This window comes from Rutilus rutilus (genome assembly GCF_951802725.1).
Source record: "Rutilus rutilus genome assembly, chromosome: 15".
Lineage (NCBI taxonomy): Eukaryota > Metazoa > Chordata > Actinopteri > Cypriniformes > Leuciscidae > Rutilus > Rutilus rutilus.
Window position 1 is genome coordinate 15,994,295 of NC_140220.1, and position 21,798 is coordinate 16,016,092.

Sequence of the window (21,798 nt, forward strand, 5' to 3'; positions counted from 1 at the left end):
TCTCATCAAATTCTCAAAGAAGATAACTTATCTCTCAAATTTCCTTGGAGAGATTCAACTGACGTCTGCTCTCGTCTGCGATAGCAATCAAAAAGAACGCGGTCTCTAACTGCGTGCGAAATATGGAAAACAGAAATGCACTCTCATTGGTCAATCCTCCCAAATAAAACTAATTTTAATTGGCTATTTTAAAACGCATGAAAATAATTTATGAAATGAAAAGAGAATTTATATAGGATATATATATATATATATATAGGATTTGAATTTTCTAATTCTTTGTTAATACTGGTTTTTTAACCTGGGTTACACCTTGCACACGCTTCTCTGGTGAAAATGTGAAATCCTGCCTAGTTTAGCGTTGGATTTCAGATCGTCCCGTTGTTCTCTAACTTGATTGGATGGCTCAGACTTTTCGCTGCGCAATATTTGCATAAAGAGAATAGGCTTGTTTGAGATGAGCAAAATCTGCGCAGAATCGATCACCGGTGATCAGCGCGAGATGCATGCCGGTTAGAAATGTGTCCGAGTGCGGTCCGCCTTGCTCTGATGTCATGCTGACGTATGTCAAAAATCTCTCGCGAGCGCAAGGCACACCTGTCGGATTCTGCAGTCGAGCGCATAGATGGTCGAGCGCAGTAGGCTTGTTTGAGATGAGCAAAATCTGCGCAGAATCGATCACCGGTGATCAGCGCGAGATGCATGCCGGTTAGAAATGTGTCCGAGTGCGGTCCGCCTTGCTCTGATGTCATGCTGACGTATGTCAAAAATCTCTCGCGAGCGCAAGGCGCACCTGTCGGATTCTGCAGTTGAGCGCAGTTGCTCTCCACCGACTGCGCTGATCAAAAGCATGATGGGAAACGACTTGCTGACGACACAGCTTAATGTTCATTGGTTTAAACAACCGTGATGTATTGTTCTCTTTTAAAATGTTTGATTTTAAAACTCTGATATCATGTTTTATGTATATGTGAATATTCCCAAACTATCTAACAGTGCCATCTCTATGGATTATGCAATGTATTTTTTATAAAAAATAAATAAAATAAAAAACATGTCTGTATTAAAGAAAAAAAGACTGATAAACATGTATTTGGAATGGAATTAAATAAGTAGGCTACTTTGGGTGTCTTGGTCATTATATTTATTTTCATATAAAAGCAACAGAACTTAAATTCCATCCAGTTTATTAGCAACACTGTGCACGAGCGTGAATCCCGCGAATCCCGCGATATCCATCTTTGATCTCACAGCTGTCAGATCCACTGCGAGAAGAGAGAACTGTCCGGCTTGCCTGCGCTTTTTTCACTCCTCCCCTCACTGCAGCCGCCTACTCTCGCCTACATTTCAGGCGAGGCGAAGCGCATCTCAAACAAGCCTAGTTGCTCTCCACCGACTGCGCTGATCAGAAGCATGATGGGAAACGACTTGCTGACGACACAGCTTAATGTTCATTGGTTTAAACAACCGTGATGTATTGTTCTCTTTTAAAATGTTTGATTTTAAAACTCTGATATCATGTTTTATGTGTATACGTTATGTGTGAATATTCCCAAACTATCTAACAGTGCGATCTCTATGGGTTATGCAATTTAATTTTTATAAAAAATAAATAAATAAAAACACATATGTCTGTATTAAAGAAAAAAATATTGATAAACATGTATTTGGAATGGAATTAAATAACAAGTACTTTGGGTGTCTTGTTCATTTTATTTATTTTCATATAAAAGCAACATAAATTGAATTACATCCAGTTCATTAGCAACACTGTGCACGAGCGTGAATCCCGCGATATCCATCTTTGATCTCGCAGGTGTCAAATCCACTACGAGAAGAGAGATCTGTCCGGCTTGCCTGCGCTTTTTTCACTCCTCCTCTCACTGCAGCCGCCTACTCTCGACTGCATTTCAGGCGAGGCAAGGCGCATCTCAAACAAGCCTAATGTAGAATTCCCCCAATTTGCATATAAGTGCACGTTTCCTGAACGAACCGAAAGCAGGTGTGACGCTATCCAGGAAGAGACACGTATAAGCTCTTGAACAGGTAAGAAACCGACAATCCTGTAATCAGTAAACGAGTCTATTCGTGCATATGTTTGATCTTGAAACTATTGATCTATTTAAAATAAAAAGTTGCATTGAACTTTAGAGTATTGTATGTGCTTTGACGATTGGTATTGTTTCATAAAGAGAGGTCAGAGTTTTCAACTCTGGACTCACAAGAGGCCTCACGAACTAGGCTAAGTTGTAGGCTACTTTGTTTTACTTAAAATGCCTTCTATTGATTCATATATAATTTTCTGAACCGTGTTGTGTGTTTTTGTGTTATTTACCCCATCAGAAATCACAGTCTGAATTCAAGAATACGGAAAAAGCAATGGAATCTTTTCAAGGTAAATCTGTTTTGACAAGCTTTGTTTTACACTATTCATTACAGCAGCATACTGTATCACATCACCAAGCCTGTATTATACTGTATGAATATCCCCAAGCCTTCCAGAACATGCCCGGGTCAAATTTCACCCCAAAATAACAATAAAATATTTCCGATAAAAGAAAACCTGTTTTACAGGAAAATTTGTTTGTTTTACAAATTCTGTGAAACAAAACTGAGCATAATTGGAACTACAAACAAATGTTAAACATTCAAAATAAAACATTAAAACACAATATGGTTTTGATTTGTTGAGAATTTTGTGGAAAAATATTCTTGAATCTTGATCCTTGTATGGTATTGTAACTGAAACCAGCTTTGTGCAACAAGCCACAGAAGATGTTAGAATCTGGCTCATATTGTAATCGAGATCTCTATGGGACATTGTCGCTTTATGGCATAAAAGGCCAAGCATGCTTTATTTCTCCGTTTATTCATGGTGGGGTTAAATTTTCCAGTGGAAGTGATTTTTAGATATAGACATTGCCAATGTTTAATCTCATTTAAAGTCGACATGGAAGTTGCGATAGTCTTTTCTTCCCTGGCGAGACTGGATTTTGTCCTTTGGGAATTGATTGGTTTTTAGTTTTTTGTCTTTGTTATTTATATTTATATATAAGATAAATAAAGACAGATAAATAATTGGCTGATAAAATGGTGTGTGTAATGACGTCATCCTTAAAAAAAAAACGCATTGTCGCATTTAGGCCAATACTCACATTGAACTCAGTTCTGATTTTAATTTCTGAAAAGCCTCTTTTTGTGGTTTTCCCCAGCACCAATCCTTTGTATCACCTAGCAGATCTTTGAGTGGGTGTGTGTAGGATGCAAGGTAGAGACTTGCCCAAAGAATTGGCCATCTCTAATTACCCTTACGGAACAGAAATATATGGGAATATACTGCAAAATATAATGCAATATATTACATAATACATTTCCATATATGGGAAACTAGTGCTTATATTTTTCATATATTAATACATATAAAATATTTATAAATGAAGACAAAAATAGCATCACATGTAGTATTCACAAAGTTTTAACCTTTATTGTGTACATATATTTCACATACATGTTCCCATATACATGTGAATGAATGTATGTACACATATACTACATTCACAGAATGAGTTACGGCAGATTGGGATGGGATCTCTTCAGATATGTCTAAATGAGGAATCATCATCATCATCATCATCATCATCATTATTATTATTGTTGTTATTATTATATGATCTCTCCTATGTATATTTTTAGTGAATTTTTGTTTTTATAGCACTACTGTATATAAATAGAGGTGACTTGACTTGACGTATCAATCTATTTTGGTCACACATCTTCGTGTGATATGAATTTCACCAAATTATATGAAGTTCACCAAACTTAAACTTTGGAAATTTAAATTCACATGAGCTTGCATGTCCTGTCTCCTTAATTGGCATATGTATGAATGTAAGTCAGTGGATTGAAAAATGTAGTTTGACTGTAACCACCCCTTGACCACGTCAAGGCACATGCGTAGTGGTGAAAGGGTATGCATTACCTGTGCTTCTGTAATGTAGTCTATTTCTGATATTATATCACACAGGATACACATCCTTTAAAGTTACCAACAAAGTGTATGGGAAGGATTTTCTTTTATAATGTTTATAAGCCAGTTTATTATGCTATTAACAGTGCATCATTATATGGCAGGTTGCGTATTATTTAGCATAGTTTGTCCCTGCTTTCTGTGGCACTAGAACAGACATGTCACCTTTTTAGGGTCATGGTGCCACCAGTTGAGAACCACTGCATTACAGTACTTATTAATTAAAATAATTAAACAAGTCAATGCCTCTAAAAGTTATTTGTCTGAATCAACCAAATGTATAGACAACATTATTGCTTACTCCTTTCATTCAACATACATAAACCTCTCTCTTTTTTTCTCCATTTGTCCGATTGTTTTGTTTTCACAGATCACTGTCCACATCTTAGTATGCCTGTAGAGACGGATGAGTCTATGACATCGTCTTCTCTCAATCTGGCCTGGCCAACATGCCAGCAGTGCCAGACACACAACTCTAATGAGGCAGGCAAAAGTAGGAGATTCGGCCCTGAAATATGTGTCTGCAATGTAAGCAGGCAGGATTACCCAGATGGTTGCTGTGGGCTTACTCCTAAAGTTTTAAGGGTTAGTCACTTCACCAAACTCTCCATAAGTGATTCACAACGCACAGCGAGTCCTGCAGGCCTGCCCAGTCTCTACTTGCCTCAAAGTTCTGGAAGACACCTTCAGAGAGACTGTAGAGCCCACATAGAAGATCTGAGTGAAGATTTCTCAGGCATCAACATTCAAAACCACTGCAATTCCCCTGTCCTATATTCACATGCCCGAAACCCTGTGAGTGAGGATGAGGAGAGTCTAGAAAAGCCTAGTCCTCTTCGCTCTGACCTGGGTGAAAATTTTTGCAGATATTCTCCACCAAAACAGCCAGGATTTTACGGTATGTCTGTTATTGGTATGATTTAAGGGATCATGATATGAGGAATCAAATTTTCTTTAATCTTTTGACATTTTGACAAGTGGTCATTTTGCTATAAAAATACTATAGGTTTCAGACCTCGAAAATTCCTCTTCACTCCAAAGAGAGCAAGAGAAACCAAGCTGCTAAAATAACTTATTTTATACTTTCCCCACGTTATTCTTCCACACTGTGGTAGACATTTGCATCTGGCCGCCTCCACAACAACACCTCAATGCTTACTTTACCTTGGTACTTCTATACCCCATATAGCAGTGGTGAGGAGTGAGGTGAAAAGGAGAGGGATATAATGTTTACCAATTATATTATTTATAAACCGTATATATTTACTGATGAGACTGAGGACAGAATGAGGTGGGGAATATTTATGTGTTGCAAAGATAAGCGAATAAACTTGACTAACATTATAATTGAACTTAAAGGAACATATTAAAATAAAAAGGGTATGTCATGACCCCTTTAACACACGTCTGTTTGCATGTAGATCATAAGCATTTTGTTTTCATCAGATATCATCCATCGGCCAAATTCAGTTTTAATGGTTAAATAAAATTTAATCTAAAGACATGCCATATGAAATATGTTTTTTCCCCTAAATTATGTTTTCTTTTTTATCGATTTTTTTTTGTCTTGTTTTTTAATGGTTTAATTAAACTTTAGTAATCAAGCATGCCTAGTGAATTGAATTCATAAAACTTTAAAAACTCAATGATTTATTCAAATGTTTAATATATATATATACATACATATATATATATATATACAGAAATTCTATTGTCTGGTTTTTTTTCTGGATTTATCAAATAAAAGCATAAAACTTTAACAATTAAGTTAAAGTCTTCTAAGATGTATTAAAATGAAATTTGAACAATTCCTTTTATGGCATAACAAAGTGCTGGATAAAAGGTTTACTGTTAAAATTAAAACATGGAGGAATATTTATTATTATTATTATTATTATTATTATTATCTTCTCTTTGAGAAGTACATTCTACTGTGCAATAGTAATATATTTCTGTCACAATTTCTTCAAGTTAAACCAAACTTTTATTTTGAAGGGGTTTGTTTTGAAGATCTTTAAGTTATTACTCTAGAGGTTTTATATTAGAAATAAGGTAAAATAAATCTCCGTTAAAACTTTCTATGAAGTCTAGGCTTATAATGAATTATAGCCCCATTTATTATAAGTATTACTTTTCTATAAATATATTTATTAAGACTTATTAAGATTTATACTGCATTATAAGAACAGTTATAGTTACATTTATATTATTTGTTATAATTACTTATAATTCATGCATTTGCAATGTGCACGCTCATAATGCATTATACACTGATTTATAAATGATCAAATATAAAATAGTTCCAGAGACACTTGTTTGCTGTACCAATTAGTTATCAATTATGTCTTTGATGGCTAATGTTTGCATTAGATGTCATGCATGATAATTTTGATTTGTTAAAATCTCCTCAGACATATGCATAGTATTACTTATAGCAGTTTTAAAATAAATTGCTTAATAGCAGCAACTTAAAATGTATAATGAGCACATCTTTGTGATTTCTTAACATTTGCTTTAGGAAAATTGTATTCAATGTTTTCACTTTACTGAAAGCCATCAATTATGCATTTATTGAGCTTAGTAACTATATTATCACACAATAAGTATTAATAAGAACACAACACAGCTATTAACAATATATTCACTTATTTGACAGAAATAAATCTGAATTATTAAAAAAGTCTATGCCTATGCAAGGCAAATCAAGTTTATTTTATATAGCACATTTCATACACTATGGCAATTCAAAGTGCTTTACAGAAAGGAATTAAAATAATCATAAAATAAAAGGTAAGAAAATTAAAACAGTTATAAAATAAATTAAAAGAGATATGAGTTATGAAAAAATTAAAAGCGTATAATAGATTATCAGTATGCACTTTGAAAAAGCAAATGCATGACTTATTAGTAGTTATAAAAATAATATAAATGTAACTATACATTTTCTTATAATGCAGTATAAGTCTTAATGAGTCTTTATAAATATATTTATAGAATAGTAATGTCACAGAATCGCCAAGCTCCACCTTCACGTCATCTCCCACCTGGTCTGTAATCAATCATCTCATTCACCACGCTGCATAAAAGCCTGCACCACACACACCTCCAATGTCTGGTCTTCGTCATAAGACGCTTACACAGCAAAATCCCCAGAGTAAAATTAACTCTGATCAGAGAACATTTGGTCCCACTCTAAAGAGTGTTAAAGTAACTCTGAATCAGAGTTAATGACATAATTTAGTAAATAATTAAGTGATGATTGAGCATTAGTGATGAACACCTGCTGCTAACAAGCAGAATAACTGAAGGAAAGAGAAACACAAGAACGACAACTGTTTTCCAGCCTCAGTCTTAGATTAAATCTACTGAAGATAAAGAAGACAATAAATCTCTCAAGATCTCAGCAGAGGAGGATTAAACAACTCCACAAACAGCATTACCAGCAGCTTCAGTTATTTCTAACCAGATTGTCTTTATTTCTGTCATACGGCAAAATAAGTTTTATTGAGAATTAACAGAGGTTTAGATGTTGATGTTTTATTTAAATGTTTTGGTCACCATAATGGTGATCAGCGTTCCCTTTATGCTGGGTACACACCAAAAGATAATTGGGCTGATTTCGGGCCGATTTCCCCCCTCCCGGCAATCCTAGCTATGTCCTGATTATCTTGATGGTTCTACAGATTATCTTATCAGATTTTTCCTTGGTGTGAGGTGTGTTAAGAGTGTCCGAACCTGCTCGGAAGAATGCCGAAGCCGCCCCGATCGCGAATCGTAAATATTCAACATGTTCAATATTTACGATCAGAAATTCTATCCTGATGTGTGGGGGGATTATCACGTGAAACAAAACAATATCCAATCAGAAAGCGAGATGATGGAAGACACGGTCATTCTCACATACACACACTTGCAGGAAGCTGAGTGTTAAGGGTTCAGTGAGGTTCTATAGAGGGATTAAATAACTTTTTCTAAAGAGACAATAAATCCAATAAAGAATAAATAAAGACAATAAAGAATTAATATATTTTTGTATAAAAGGTTATATATAATGGTGGGTACAATGGTTTTTTTTTCACGTGAATTTTCTGTGAAAATCATTCCAAACACTATCTTCGCAATTTCTTCTTGCATATCATCCACCATGCTGATTCTGAAGTCTCGTGAAATTTTGCGAGATTTCCTGTGTTCACAGTCGAGACTCTGGTTGAAAATCTGTTCGTTTGTGGTGTGCTGTCTTTGTCACATCATGGCACACCACACACTATAGGAGCAAAATGCTTAAATCTAGGATTTTTTGTCCTCATGTTTGTGTTTCAGCATCGTACAGTAAAATAATTCATAAAAAAGTTTCCTGACCAAAAATGGTTAGGGTTAGCACGTCACCATTGTTGAGATTCATATGCTGATTCGTGTTGTCTGTGGGTGTCTTAGAAAAAAAATTCCTACAATATATTTAAAAATCTTTTTTCAGGATGTTTGATCTGTGGCGAGAAATTATTGATGGTGAATATAATCATTAATAACCACTTTTGGTCAGGGATAAGATAAGTGACTTATTGTTTCCAACTTTCTTTGCAACAAATTATATGTTTTTGTAAACACTGTTACAAAGACCACAAACTCATATCAAAAGCCAAGAGTAAAACTGCCAAACTAAAGACACTTATCACCGTAACGGTGACTAAACATTTTCAATAAAACATCAACACCTAAACCTTTTTAATTCTCAATAAGAACTTCTATAACCGTATGACTGAAACAAAGTCAATCTGGTTAGTAACTAGATGTACCGCATGGCGGTACAAAATATGACCGCCGCTCAGGCCTGCACTGGCTTTCCACAAAAATAAATGACGTGGAGCAATTTGGCTGTATTGCGTGTTTATGTATATACCTAAAAAAAGTAGTAGTATGTGCATGTCTGTCTGTGTGTGTGTGTGTGTTTGTGTATGTGTGTGTGTGTGTGTCTGTGCGTCAGAGGTGGGAGTAAGTCACTAAATGCAAGTCTCAAGTCAAGTCCAAGTCTTAACATTGCAAGTCAAAGTCAAGTCAAGTCATTCTGTTGTAAGGGTCAAGTCAAGTCAAGTCAAGTCAAGTCAAGTCAAGTCAAGTCAAGTCAAGTCAAGTCAAGTCGCAACTTAGTCATCAAGTCATACCAAGTCACACACAGGCTCGTTTTACACATTTTTTTTAACTCTGGGACTTTTATTACTTATTTAGACACAGAGGGCTGATGGGTTACAAAAATAAATAAACTAACTTGTGTGTAATAAATAAAATATCATTAAGAAGCACTTTAAATGCTCTAAAATAAAAAAATAAAAATGAACACAAGTAAACAAGAATTAATAAAACTTTTCCCATCTTGTGCTAGCCATACATATAGTTATTTTGCTGTGATGTCAAATTTCCAGATACTTACATAATTGTGATGAATTTAATCCTTTTTAAGTTATTATTTTGCAGTGTAAGATTCCAGTTAACACCTTTAAATATTACATAAATGTATTATGCATTTTTATTAAACTTAATGTGTATAAATCAGCAGCAAAAAGTAATTCTTGAAAAAATCTGCACAGTAATTTTATAAAATCTAAACATGTTAATAAAAACAAATTACTATTAGTACTCTTATAAAATTCAATCAGGCAGTCATACATTTCACAATTTTATATTTATATATTAATGTCAAGAATTCAGAAGTGTATTTATATAGCCTACACTACACAGAAATAATATACAATTAAATTATGCTTATTTTAAATGTATTGAGCAGGCTAGGTATAAAAAAATATAAGCTTTTAATAACCTTTCAGTGCGCAAAACTATGATAATGAAATGCTTCAAAACAGAACGCACAAAGCGCGTATGCAGAATGATGTGCTCAAAGCAACATGGAGTCACAGTGTTCAGCGCTGCGCTGCACAAGTGCGCATTTAAAAGTTCACGGCACAAAGCGAAGAAATGTCGAGCGCACAAATCCTAGTGTATATCTGTCCAACAGTTTATTGATCATTTGTTTCACAGTTTTAAATTCCAGTTATTGTGCGTTTGATGCCGATTCATAGTCCTTGTGATGTGCGTGATCTAACAAGCACACGGTAGTGAGTCGTTTAAAAACAGCAACAAACTCCAACAAAATAAAGTCATTTTATGCAAATCCACAGCCTTTTATCTACAGATCATGCATTATAATGTGAATATATCATATTGGAGAATGGAGAGAGTTTTACCGTGCATCCAACCGGAAGAGGCGCGCGCGCTGTTTGAATACTGAATGGAGAATGATTGACAGCCACAGAGGAGGGAAAACGAGTTTCCGTAAAAAAAAAAAAAATTCACAATAATTGAAATAAATTATTTTCCACAAGTCATTTCAAGTAAATAGGCACAAGTCCGAGTCAAGTCTAAAGTCACAAGGAGCAAGTCTAAAGTCAAGTCGAGTCTTTTCAGAGATCTAGTCAAGTAAGTCTCAAGTCCAGAAAATTGCGACTCGAGTCTGACTCGAGTCAAGTCATATGACTCGAGTCTCCCACCTCTGCTGTGCGTGTATGTATGCGTGCGTACATGTGTGTGCGCGTGTGTGTGTGTCTGTGCATGTGGATTTGTATGTGTGTGTATGGGTGTGTGTCTGTGCGTGTGGATGTCAGTGTGTGTGCATGCTTGCGTTTGTTTGTATTCCTGCATGTGTGTGTGTGACAGTATCATCCTAAACCAGCAACCCTTCGCTCAACACCACCATCTACAGGCCGATGAGTGTACAGTCACTAAATGTGCACATAAATGAATTTATTTTATACCCCCCCATGGATGAAATTCTACGAAACTTAGCATACCCCCAGAGGATGTCAAGTTAATCATACACATGAAATATGGTGCAGTTCTGAACATCTCAACTGAAGATAGGGGCGATTAAAGCAGAATAATATTGCATTTTCATTTTTTATGGGAGGGGCGCAAATCACAAATGAGTGATTATGGGCTAGGTTGATGTGGGCCCTTAAGAGCAACATACCATAACAATTTCTTCATCCTCGGTGCCACGGTTCAGGTAGTTATTTAGGAAAAACTGCATTTTTTGGGTTTGGGGGGGCCCAGCGCGGGGGGGGAGTGGCCCCCGGGGACCAAACGAAATTTTTCCGTAAAAGTCTAGTGGGGCTACATGCCCACCAAATTTCATGTTCCCGGTGTTTCGGTGTCCCTGGTATCGTTGACGAAAAATTCACGGGGGGCCCAGCGCGGGGGGGGAGTGGCCTCCGGGGACCAAGCTAAATTTTTCCGTAAAAGTCTAGTGGGGCTACATGCCCACCAAATTTCATGTTCCCCGGTGTTTCGGTGTCCCTGATATCGTTGACGAAAATTCGCGGTGGGGGAAGTGGCCCCCGGGGACCAAACGAAATTTTTCCGTAAAAGTCTAGTGGGGCTACATGCCCACCAAATGTCATGTTCCCCGGTGTTTCGGTGTCCCTGGTATCGTTGACGAAAAATTCACGGGGGGCCCAGCGCGGGGGGGGGGAGTGGCCCCCGGGGACCAAACGAAATTTTTCCGTAAAAGTCTAGTGGGGCTACATGCCCACCAAATTTCATGTTCCCCGGTGTTTCGGTGTCCCTGGTATCGTTGACGAAAAATTCACGGGGGGCCCAGCGCGGGGGGGGAGTGGCCCCCGGGGACCAAACGAAATTTTTCCGTAAAATCTATAGTGGGGCTACATGCCCACCAAATTTCATGTTCCCCGGTGTTTCGGTGTCCCTGGTATCGTTGACGAAAAATTCACGGGGGGCCCAGCGCGGGGGGGGGAGTGGCCCCCGGGGACCAAATGAAATTTTTCTGTAAAAGTCTAGTAGACCAACATACCATAAAAATTTCTTCATCCTCGGTGCCACGGTTCAGGTAGTTATTTAGGAAAAACTGCATTTTTTGGGTTTGGGGGGCCCAGCGCGTGGGGGGAGTGGCCCCCGGGGACCAAACGAAATTTTTCCGTAAAAGTCTAGTGGGGCTACATGCCCACCAAATTTCATGTTCCCTGGTGTTTCGGTGTCCCTGGTATCGTTGACGAAAAATTCACGGGGGCCCCAGCGCGTGGGGGGAAGTGGCCCCCGGGGACCAAACGAAATTTTTCCGTAAAAGTTTAGTAGACCAACATACCATAAAAAATTCTTCATCCTCGGTGCCACGGTTCAGGTAGTTATTTAGGAAAAACTGCATTTTTGGGGTTTGGGGGGGCCCAGCGCGGGGGGGGAGTGGCCCCCGGGGACCAAACGAAATTTTTCCGTAAAAGTCTAGTGGGGCTACATGCCCACCAAATTTCATGTTCCCCGGTGTTTCGGTGTCCCTGGTATCGTTGATGAAAAATTCACGGGGGCCCCAGCGCGGGGGGGTAAGTGGCCCCCGGGGACCAAACGAAATTTTTCCGTAAAAGTCTAGTAGACCAACATACCATAAAAAAATTCTTCATCCTCGGTGCCACGGTTCAGGTAGTTTATTTAGGAAAAACTGAATTTTTGGGGTTTGGGGGGGCCCAGCGCGGGGGGGGAGTGGCCTCCGGGGACCAAACAAAATTTTTCCGTAAAAGTCTAGTGGGGCTACATGCCCACCAAATTATATGTTCCCCGGTGTTTCGGTGTCCCTGGTATCGTTGACGAAAAATTCACGGGGGGCCCAGCGCGGGGGGGGAGTGGCCCCCGGGGATCAAACGAAATTTTTCTGTAAAAGTCTAGTAGACGAACATACCATAAAAAATTCTTCGTCCTCGGTGCCACGGTTCAGGTAGTTATTTAGGAAAAACTGCATTTTTTGGGTTTGGGGGGGCCCAGCGTGGAGGGGGAGTGGCCCCCGGGGACCAAACGAAATTTTTCCGTAAAAGTCTAGTGGGGCTACATGCTCACCAAATTTCATGTTCCCCAGTGTTTCGGTGTCCCTGGTATCGTTGACGAAAAATTCACGGGGGCCCCAGCGCGGGGGGGGTAAGTGGCCCCCGGGGACCAAACGAAATTTTTCCGTAAAAGTCTAGTAGACCAACATACCATAAAAAATTCTTCATCCTCGGTGCCACGGTTCAGGTAGTTATTTAGGAAAAACTGATTTTTTTGGGTTTGGGGGGGCCCAGCGCGGGGGGGGGAGTGGCCCCCGGGGACCAAACGAAATTTTTCCGTAAAAGTCTAGTGGGGCTACATGCCCACCAAATTTCATGTTCCCCGGTGTTTCGGTGTCCCTGGTATCGTTGACGAAAAATTCACGGGGGCCCCAGCGCGTGGGGGGAAGTGGCCCCCGGGGACCAAACGAAATTTTTCCGTAAAAGTCTAGTAGACCAACATACCATAAAAAATTATTCGTCCTCGGTGCCACGGTTCAGGTAGTTATTTAGGAAAAACTGCATTTTTTGGGTTTGGGGGGCCCAGCGCGGGGGGGGAGTAGCCCCCGGGGACCAAACGAAATTTTTCCGTAAAAGTCTAGTGGGGCTACATGCCCACCAAATTTCATGTTCCCCGGTGTTTCGGTGTCCCTGGTATCGTTGACGAAAAATTCACGGGGGGCCCAGCGCGGGGGGGGAGTGGCCCCCGGGGACCAAACGAAATTTTTCTGTAAAAGTCTAGTAGACCAACATACCATAAAAAATTCTTCGTCCTCGGTGCCACGGTTCAGGTAGTTATTTAGGAAAAACTGCATTTTTTGAGTTTGGGGGGGCCCAGCGTGGGGGGGGTAAGTGGCCCCCGGGGACCAAACGAAATTTTTCCGTAAAAGTCTAGTAGACCAACATACCATAAAAAATTCTTCATCCTCGGTGCTACGGTTCAGGTAGTTATTTAGGAAAAACTGCATTTTTTGGGTTTGGGGGGGCCCAGCGCGGGGGGGGGAGTGGCCCCCGGGGACCAAACGAAATTTTTCCGTAAAAGTCTAGTGGGGCTACATGCCCACCAAATTTCATGTTCCCAGGTGTTTCGGTGTCCCTGGTATCGTTGACGAAAAATTCACGGGGGCCCCAGCGCGTGTAGGGAAGTGGCCCCCGGGGACCAAACGAAATTTTTCCGTAAAAGTCTAGTAGACCAACATACCATAAAAAATTCTTCGTCCTCGGTGCCACGGTTCAGGTAGTTATTTAGGAAAAACTGCATTTTTTGGGTTTGGGGGGGCCCAGCGCGGGGGGGGAGTGGCCCCCGGGGACCAAACGAAATTTTTCCGTAAAAGTCTAGTGGGGCTACATGCCCACCAAATTTCATGTTCCCCGGTGTTTCGGTGTCCCTGGTATCGTTGACGAAAAAATTCAGTAGATGACGAAAAAAAAAAAAAAAAAAAACTTCGGCGGCGGTCATAATAAGTGAAGCTGGTAATGCTGTTTGTGGAGTTGTTTAATCCTTCTCTGCTAAGATCTTGAGAGATTGAATGTCTTTTATCTTCAGTTGATTTCATCTAAGGCTGTGGCTGGAAGTCACTTGTAGTTGTTGTGTTTCTCTTTCCAAATGTTCTCTGAGCAGAGCTAATTTAACTCTGGGGATTGCTGTGTATGTGCTATTTATCTGTGGATACTTACCTCTGTGTCTACCTTTTATCTTCCACTCCTTAAGATAAGAGAACAATATCATCATTCCATTCATCAGCAATCTAAGGTGTGTGTGGAGCAACTCATCCATTTGGATTAATATATTTATTTTCACTCTGGTTGTTGTTTTATGATCATCTGCATTCCCATCTCACTGCATCTGTTTTAATAAACTGCCCTCTATTGCATTACTTACCGTTTCCGCTGAGTCTGTTTTCCTGACAAGTAATAATTACTTATAAATAAGTATAAATGGAGCTATAATTCATTATAAACATGGACTTCATAGAAAGTGTTACCAAATCTCCTCATTATTATTTAAATTGAAACGGTCACCGTGATTTTGCCAAGTAAGACATGTTCCTGGATCAACATAGTCATGCCTATATAAGCCTAAACTTGACATAACGCTGTAAACTTGTCCCTTGAATCTGATTGGTTGTTTGTAATGTTTTTTCCTGGACCAACAAAGATGTTGATCCAGGAACATGTAGTACTTGGTGTAATCACATTCTATATTGACTTATATTGTGGGAAGAGATCGAGAAATTTATCTCTCACTTTTATGGGATTATTATTATTTATTTATTTTTTGCTTCACTTAATATTTTAAAAAGTGCCTTTATTCGATTAATTTACTTATATTTTTGACCAAATGTCACATTCATAATTACAAGTTTACTGATAAAAGACTCAACTTTATGGCCCTACAAAGTATTTTCATATTTTTATACCCGAATGTACCCTTAGGCGGATATTTATATTTTATATTTAGCTTGGCTGATAAGCCAAATATTTTGCAAATACTGAAACCATAGTTAGCTAACAATGAAGAGTGAAATGTCCAGTAGATGTTTGTTTTTTTTAATTTAGAAGAAAAAATGTTTGTGTGATTCATCAAGGTTTTTCATTTTGGTGGATCACCACAGAGACTATTTTGAAAGCCTGTATTCTTTTGTTCGGTTTGCCAAAATATTTAACAAAGACTCAATGGGCCAGGGGAGGTGTAGAACTTTTAGAATGACTGGTGTTCCAATTCTATGGAAATCTGCAAAGCTCTGTGCACAAAGATTCCAGGTGGGCCTGAATGAGTAGCCTCTGCAGATAATTTAGCCATAACTTAACTGCATAGAAATTGAATTCTGTGTTTTGTCTTTATAGATGAGTACCCACCAGAGGTTTTATATCACTGGCATAAGCTGCCTGCAAATTATCCATGTCCCAGCTATCCGCTACATCAGCCCCTACCTGAGCATGCAAGATATTATGCTCAGAACAGGTGACTGCGTAAATCTTTTTTTTTTTTTCTTTTTTTTTTTCAATACATAATGTGCCAACTACCAATCAATTCTAGTTTTAAACAACAAAAATTAAAGTAGTCATATCTTGCCAAAACTAATTTGCCTTGTTTTTTAACATAAAAAAAGCTTGATGCAAAAACAACTTGTGGAGTTGGGATGTCAGACAGATGGATACATCAATGCCACTGTTGTCTTTAGCTTGCTCAGCTAGGGTTTAAAAAGACAATTAATATATATATATATAATTAATATATATATATATATATATATATATATATATATAAAAAGTAGAATTTTGCAACATTAAAACTATTATTTTCCTGTTTATTAGTGTGAAGCTGCTTTGAAACAGTCTGTATTATATAAAGCGGAATATAATGTAACTTAACTGTTGAGGAAGTACCCTGTAAACAAGGCCTGTTTCATACTGTATATGCAAGCAGAGCTTGAGCAGCGCATATTTTTTTCGCCGCACATGTTAACAAATTAGAGGATTCATTCCCACTACACACAGAGGTGCCGCACGGCAGACACAGAGGCGCACGGCAGGAACAGAGCAGAAGCAGCATTGCCACTACATATTAAGGCTGATATATTACGGCATCGCTTCGGTGCAGAGTCAATGTTTGCTGCGCTGCTCACTCTGAATTAAAGCCACAGTGCATTGTTTTTGGTCAAAATACACCTGAATTAACACAAAAAATAACAAATTTTACCATAAAATCATATAAGTGAGGTGTTCCGTGTTCCACAGTAACCATGACATTCAGCGCTGTGGAAAGAATACTGAAAACACATTATTGCCAGGAGTTTTTTGTTACAAATGCTTTCTAAATGTACATGCTATAACTCAGAGACAACCACAGTATTGCAATAACATACTATAGCAATAAGTCAGTAAAATAAAAAATATCATTGTCCATTTAATTAAGGAAGCTAAAGCCCTGCCCCGAAAAACCTTTTTTCTTATTTTTTATTGTCAATATTTTAAGTTAAGTGCATTCATCCTATTTGTGAATATAAAGTTGTACTAATTTAAAACTTGAGTTAATTAACTTTCCCAGAAGGTCACCCATTCACTTGGCTTCACTGGGTAACTGGTCAAGCACTACAGGTTGCCAGCCCTGTGGTCGTCATCATCACAAACAAAACAGGTTTATTTAACTCAAAGCAGTAAAACAATTCTGATTACTTAAAATGCATCCATTTTATAAACTCAAAAGGAATAATAGAAAGTTTGAAATAATCATCACGTTTAATTTAAGTTATGACACACTGAACTGTACATATCTCAACGTTTTGCTTCCCTTTGGAGACCCATCTCTAGACAAGTGGCTGTTGTGAGGCCTCCTCACGTTACATCCCATCAGAGCACAGCTCCTGTGAGAGAGCTTATGTCAGAAGTGTCTGTCCAGCCGTCCCAACCAGCTGCTGTCGGCCACCTTCAAACACTGAAGCGCAACATCAGTCTTCCAGATGACTGCAGTGAGTCATGCTTCAAAGACAGATTTTCAGATCACCTTGAACTCTGACATATAACTTTTATGATTTTCAGGAGATGTTTTCATAACATACTCTGTGGACACTGCAGCAGAGTTGATGCCCTTTGTGAGTTTTTTGAATAATCAAGGATTCAGACCGGCTGTAAGATTGCCTACTTTTTGCTTATTTACAGTGTCTATTATTTAAACATTTATTGTTTGTCACATGTGTATACTAGATATAATAAACAACAAATACCATTTTCTTTTTTTTAGATTGATATATTTGAAGACAGAGTTAGAGAAATGGATATCAACAAATGGATGGACAGTTTTTTAAAAAATGTAAGAATTTATGTATTATTATTATTATTATTATTATTATTATTACAGTGGCAGGAAAAGAGCTGAAATGTTTTTGAAAAGTGATGTATGTGTAATATAAAAAGAAAAACAGCTTAATATATAAATACATGTAAATACTGTAAGCATTCATAGATTGTTTCTTCCAAAAAGTGTAAATACCGTGACTTTTGATACTATTAAAACATTGCTCTTTTTGTTTAAACATCATTCGTAACTCTACCCCTGGTACTCCACCTTTAATTGAGTTTTTCTTTACTCTGGGTGCTTCATTTCGATTTTAAAACAAGAAAAAACAAAAGTTTGAAATTGATTTATTGAACAACACTGAATGTAGTATTGTAGTCAATCTTGGGCTGTAGTTAAATTGAGCAATATCACCTGTGCAGGAGTGCTGTTATGAAAATTATCACACACATTATATAAATGAATTAATATTGAGCAATTTCAGGCAAAATTTGCTAGTATGTTTATATTCTCTGCTTTCTGCTGGAATCTTTTTTTTTTTTTTTTATGCAGAAGTCAGTGCTAATCATTGTAGTGATCAGTCCAAAGTATAAGATGGATGTTGAAGGAGATGGATCTGATCAGCATGGACTACACACCAAATACATACACACTCAGGTGAGAGTTGGTTGACAGCTGTCTTTTCAGATCCTTCTATATAGATCTGTGTGAAAGCTTCTTAAAGGAGAACTCCGGTCAATTTTAACATTGAGCTCATTTTTTTGTACATTTGGAGTGCTGTCAGTACAGAGAACAACGACAAAAAGATTGTAAAATCTAGTACTACAAAAAGTACTAAACCTATGCGCGTGAACTCGACAATCGACTACTGTGGACTTCGACCGAAAACAGGATGTAAATACAGGTATGTGCGCTGGCTGAATAAACATCATTTTTATTAATATCTTTCACATCCACTGCAGTCAGATTCACCCGCGTTCACTCCGAAGGAATCACTCACGTGACCTGTGCACTTGTAATGACACATCAAGGATGTTAAGAGCCTAAAAGCAGGTTTAAAACTTGCCCCAACTTGTCAACAGGGTGCAAATTTTAAAAAGAGGATAACTCGGTGTAGGCAACACCGATTTTTGTCGTTGTTCTCTGTACTGACAGCACTCCAAATGTACAAAAAAATTAGCTCAATGTTAAAATTGACCGGAGTTCTCCTTTAAATTTATTTTATTGATAAGGTTGATCTTGTAAGATCTACAGTGTCCAAGAGTTATTGTAGAGACATAAACTTTACATTTTCACACACCTAAACTTGATGCCGAACAAAACGAACCGTGATTGGTTACTTTACATGTCAGTCAGACGGCCTATTGGGTGGTCTTTGGCCAGTGAAAGCTGCTTTGGAGGATCAGTTAGACAGTTCAACGATATGGGACATATCACGTAAAGGTGATATAAATAAAGAATTATTGAAACGAGAAGCATTTTGGATTTATAAATTAAATTGACTGGCTCCTTATGGCATAAAATTAGATTGTTCTGTTTTCTGATGTAAAGATAGATTACTACATGATTTTTACAAATGTCATATAGCCTATAAATTAAATATTCTAAGTGTGAAGATCAGTGACAATGTATTTCTGATGACTTCAATCATTTGATCTTTCACTGCTGTGAATTTGATGTGGTTACCTGGATTAATGCATAAGGTTTTTTAATTTGTCCATGGTTATTTATTTATTTTTGATTGTGGGATCCTCTGTTATTGTGCTTAGTGTAAATGTATGTCTTGTGATTCATGAGGATTGTTGGTGAATGTGTTAAACAAGATCATATTGTATGTGGATAATTGCTATTGAACATATTTAATTGAGTGATTTTTAACACTGGTCAATTTTAATTACTTCAGTGTAATTAATTAATAGTTTAAATAGTGGTTGAAAGGATTGGAGCATTCAACACACTAAAGAAGGCCTGCAAGCCTAAACGTCTGTTGTATTATATCCCTGTGAAAAAAAAAATTGAAATAAACAAGTGACTAAAAGGATTTCGAATTTTGACTGGGGATCACAGCTATATTCCAATGCCATACAGGCTTGGAACGACTTGAAGAAGAGTAAATGATGAGAGAATTTTTATTTTTGGCTGAACTATCCTTTTAAACCAAGATAAGTTTGCATGTGTAAAATAATATTTTTATATTATAATTTATATTCTTACAGTATATGTAAGATATTTTATACTCTTATAGGTTTGGTATCTAATAAATTCACTTCCCCTCTGGGTTCGCTGTGCATGTTTTTGATTGATTCCGGGTTTTTTTCAGATCCAAAATGAATTTATTCTGCAGAGATGTTTGAACTTCAGATTGGTACCAGTGCTGTTTCCCAATGCTAATCAAGTAAGTCTCCAAAAACAAAATGTATGTGCTAAGGGCATGAGACGAAATACATGTTTGAAAGGAAATAAATATATATAGCCTATATATATATATATATGAAGATGGCCATAAGTTTACAATCTGTTGCTTTCTCTGCAGAGTCATGTTCCACTGTGGCTGCAGAGCACTCGTCTGTACCGGTGGCCTGAAGATGCTAAAGACCTGTTACTGCGTTTACTCAGAGAAGAGAAATACATTGTCCCTCCGCTGGGCAAAGAGCTGATGCTCACTATAAAACCCCTATAAGAGTTTATCTCATTATAGCATGTTTCACCTCAAAATCAAAAGAAAAAATAGGAAAGCCTATTTTAGGACCATCATTTTCATGAGAATTAAGGACATTGTCCCCCAAAAATATTACACAAAAGACAAAAAAAACAAAAACAAGATCACTCTAAATAATGATTCTTATTACCGCAGTGTAATTTTACTGGATTACAGTGGTTTCTAAACTTTCATAAACACGTATATGAAGACACTCTCAGACATGTCTGAGAGTGACCTTACTTGCAAAAATCCTATAGGATTTCTTTGAAACATTGTAATTAATACAATACTACAACTAATCAACTTCAGTGGGCTTCTCTTTGTGTTTGTGATGTGAACTCTTATAAGTGCCGTCTTAACTTGTTTGGCTTCATACTGTCAGAAGCTTTATATTTTGAGGCACACATAAGACTGTGGTCTCTCTTCATTACCCACCGTTGTACTGGTAATCTGATGGTGAGATATGCCTTGTCATATTTTCTTGTCTTTAAAATCATAGTGTCTACACCAGACGTAAGGCTTTTCTATACTGGGCACAACAGACAGCATTATTTAATTGTGTTCTATTATTTACTTATATGTCAAGTAGCTGCATAAGCGAGATCATTTTGCAGTGGGGTCTTGTATCACCCTGAAGATGTTTATTTTCCATACCAATCTGCTGACTGTACAGCAGATGACTGTACACTCTCCCCCTTTTTATAACTTTTTTTAGGAGCACTACAACTGAAAAGAGTACAGAATGACTGTTAGATCCTATGTTCTGTAGACGCTCTAAATGAATGCTGCCTGTAAACGTGGTGAAAAATACACATAGCAGTTAATTAAACAGCCTACTCCTAGCCATATTTGGACATTTGTAATTGTGTCATTTAGATGAATTGCTCTTGTAGCATTTCTCATTTGTAAAACATTGTTTGGATTAAAGCATCTACTATATGCCAAGCTGTGATATCTGGTGACTAGATTAAACTTGCCCTTTTTTTTTTTTTTTTTTTTTAAGACAATTTGGTCAGAACATCTTTATTCAAAGTTACTTTAACACTCTGTAGAGTGTGACCATATGTACTCTGAGCAGAGTTAATTTAACTCTGGAGATTTTGCTGTGTATGATTTAATTTGTTGGTTAATGATTTAATACACTGAGCACTGCTGTAGTTTATATCACAACACTCTCCAACAACAGAATGCTACTTTTAATTATAATTAGAATCAAATTAGAATTATATCTTAGTTTTACCAGCAATGTATCATTTGTGATTGCATTTTCTAAAGATATGGCCAGATGTGGAGTCTACTAATAACAGCAGTCGATCAGCAGGAGCAGGATTGGGCACCCCTGATATATACATTGGAAATGAAAGATAGACACGGTTTCTGCCATCTCTTAATTACAAATATTAAACCGGTGTGCTGT

At 37.5% G+C, this 21,798-nt stretch overlaps 1 protein-coding gene across 8 annotated transcripts; it reads left to right on the forward strand.

The window, feature by feature from the left end:
* Positions 1–1,806: 1,806 nt before the first annotated feature.
* Positions 1,807–21,798, forward strand: traf3ip2a (TRAF3 interacting protein 2a). Of its 8 annotated transcripts, XM_084431476.1 has the most exons (11): positions 1,919–2,046; positions 2,344–2,395; positions 4,398–4,925; positions 15,730–15,847; positions 16,934–17,023; positions 17,185–17,354; positions 17,425–17,513; positions 17,627–17,695; positions 18,233–18,337; positions 20,001–20,075; positions 20,214–21,798. In XM_084431476.1, the coding sequence occupies exons 2-11, from the start codon at positions 2,380–2,382 to the stop codon at positions 20,358–20,360; spliced, it is 1,407 nt and encodes a 468-aa protein (XP_084287602.1). In that variant the 5' UTR covers positions 1,919–2,046; positions 2,344–2,379; the 3' UTR covers positions 20,361–21,798. The 8 variants fall into 8 exon arrangements, with proteins under 8 accessions (XP_084287604.1, XP_084287605.1, XP_084287602.1 ...); XM_084431478.1 differs by lacking the exon at positions 16,934–17,023 and having other exon boundaries at positions 1,807–2,046; XM_084431479.1 differs by lacking the exon at positions 16,934–17,023 and having other exon boundaries at positions 1,807–2,046; positions 17,197–17,354.

Excerpts from the sequence above, each read along its gene's own strand:
- traf3ip2a (XM_084431475.1), top strand. The coding sequence starts at position 4,304 with ATGTATAGACAACATTATTGCTTACTCCTTTCATTCAACATACATAAA. Across the intron at positions 4,926-15,729 it reads AAAACAGCCAGGATTTTACG|ATGAGTACCCACCAGAGGTT; the intron begins GTATGTCTGTTA and ends TTGTCTTTATAG. Across the intron at positions 15,848-16,933 it reads AGATATTATGCTCAGAACAG|AAGGTCACCCATTCACTTGG; the intron begins GTGACTGCGTAA and ends TAACTTTCCCAG.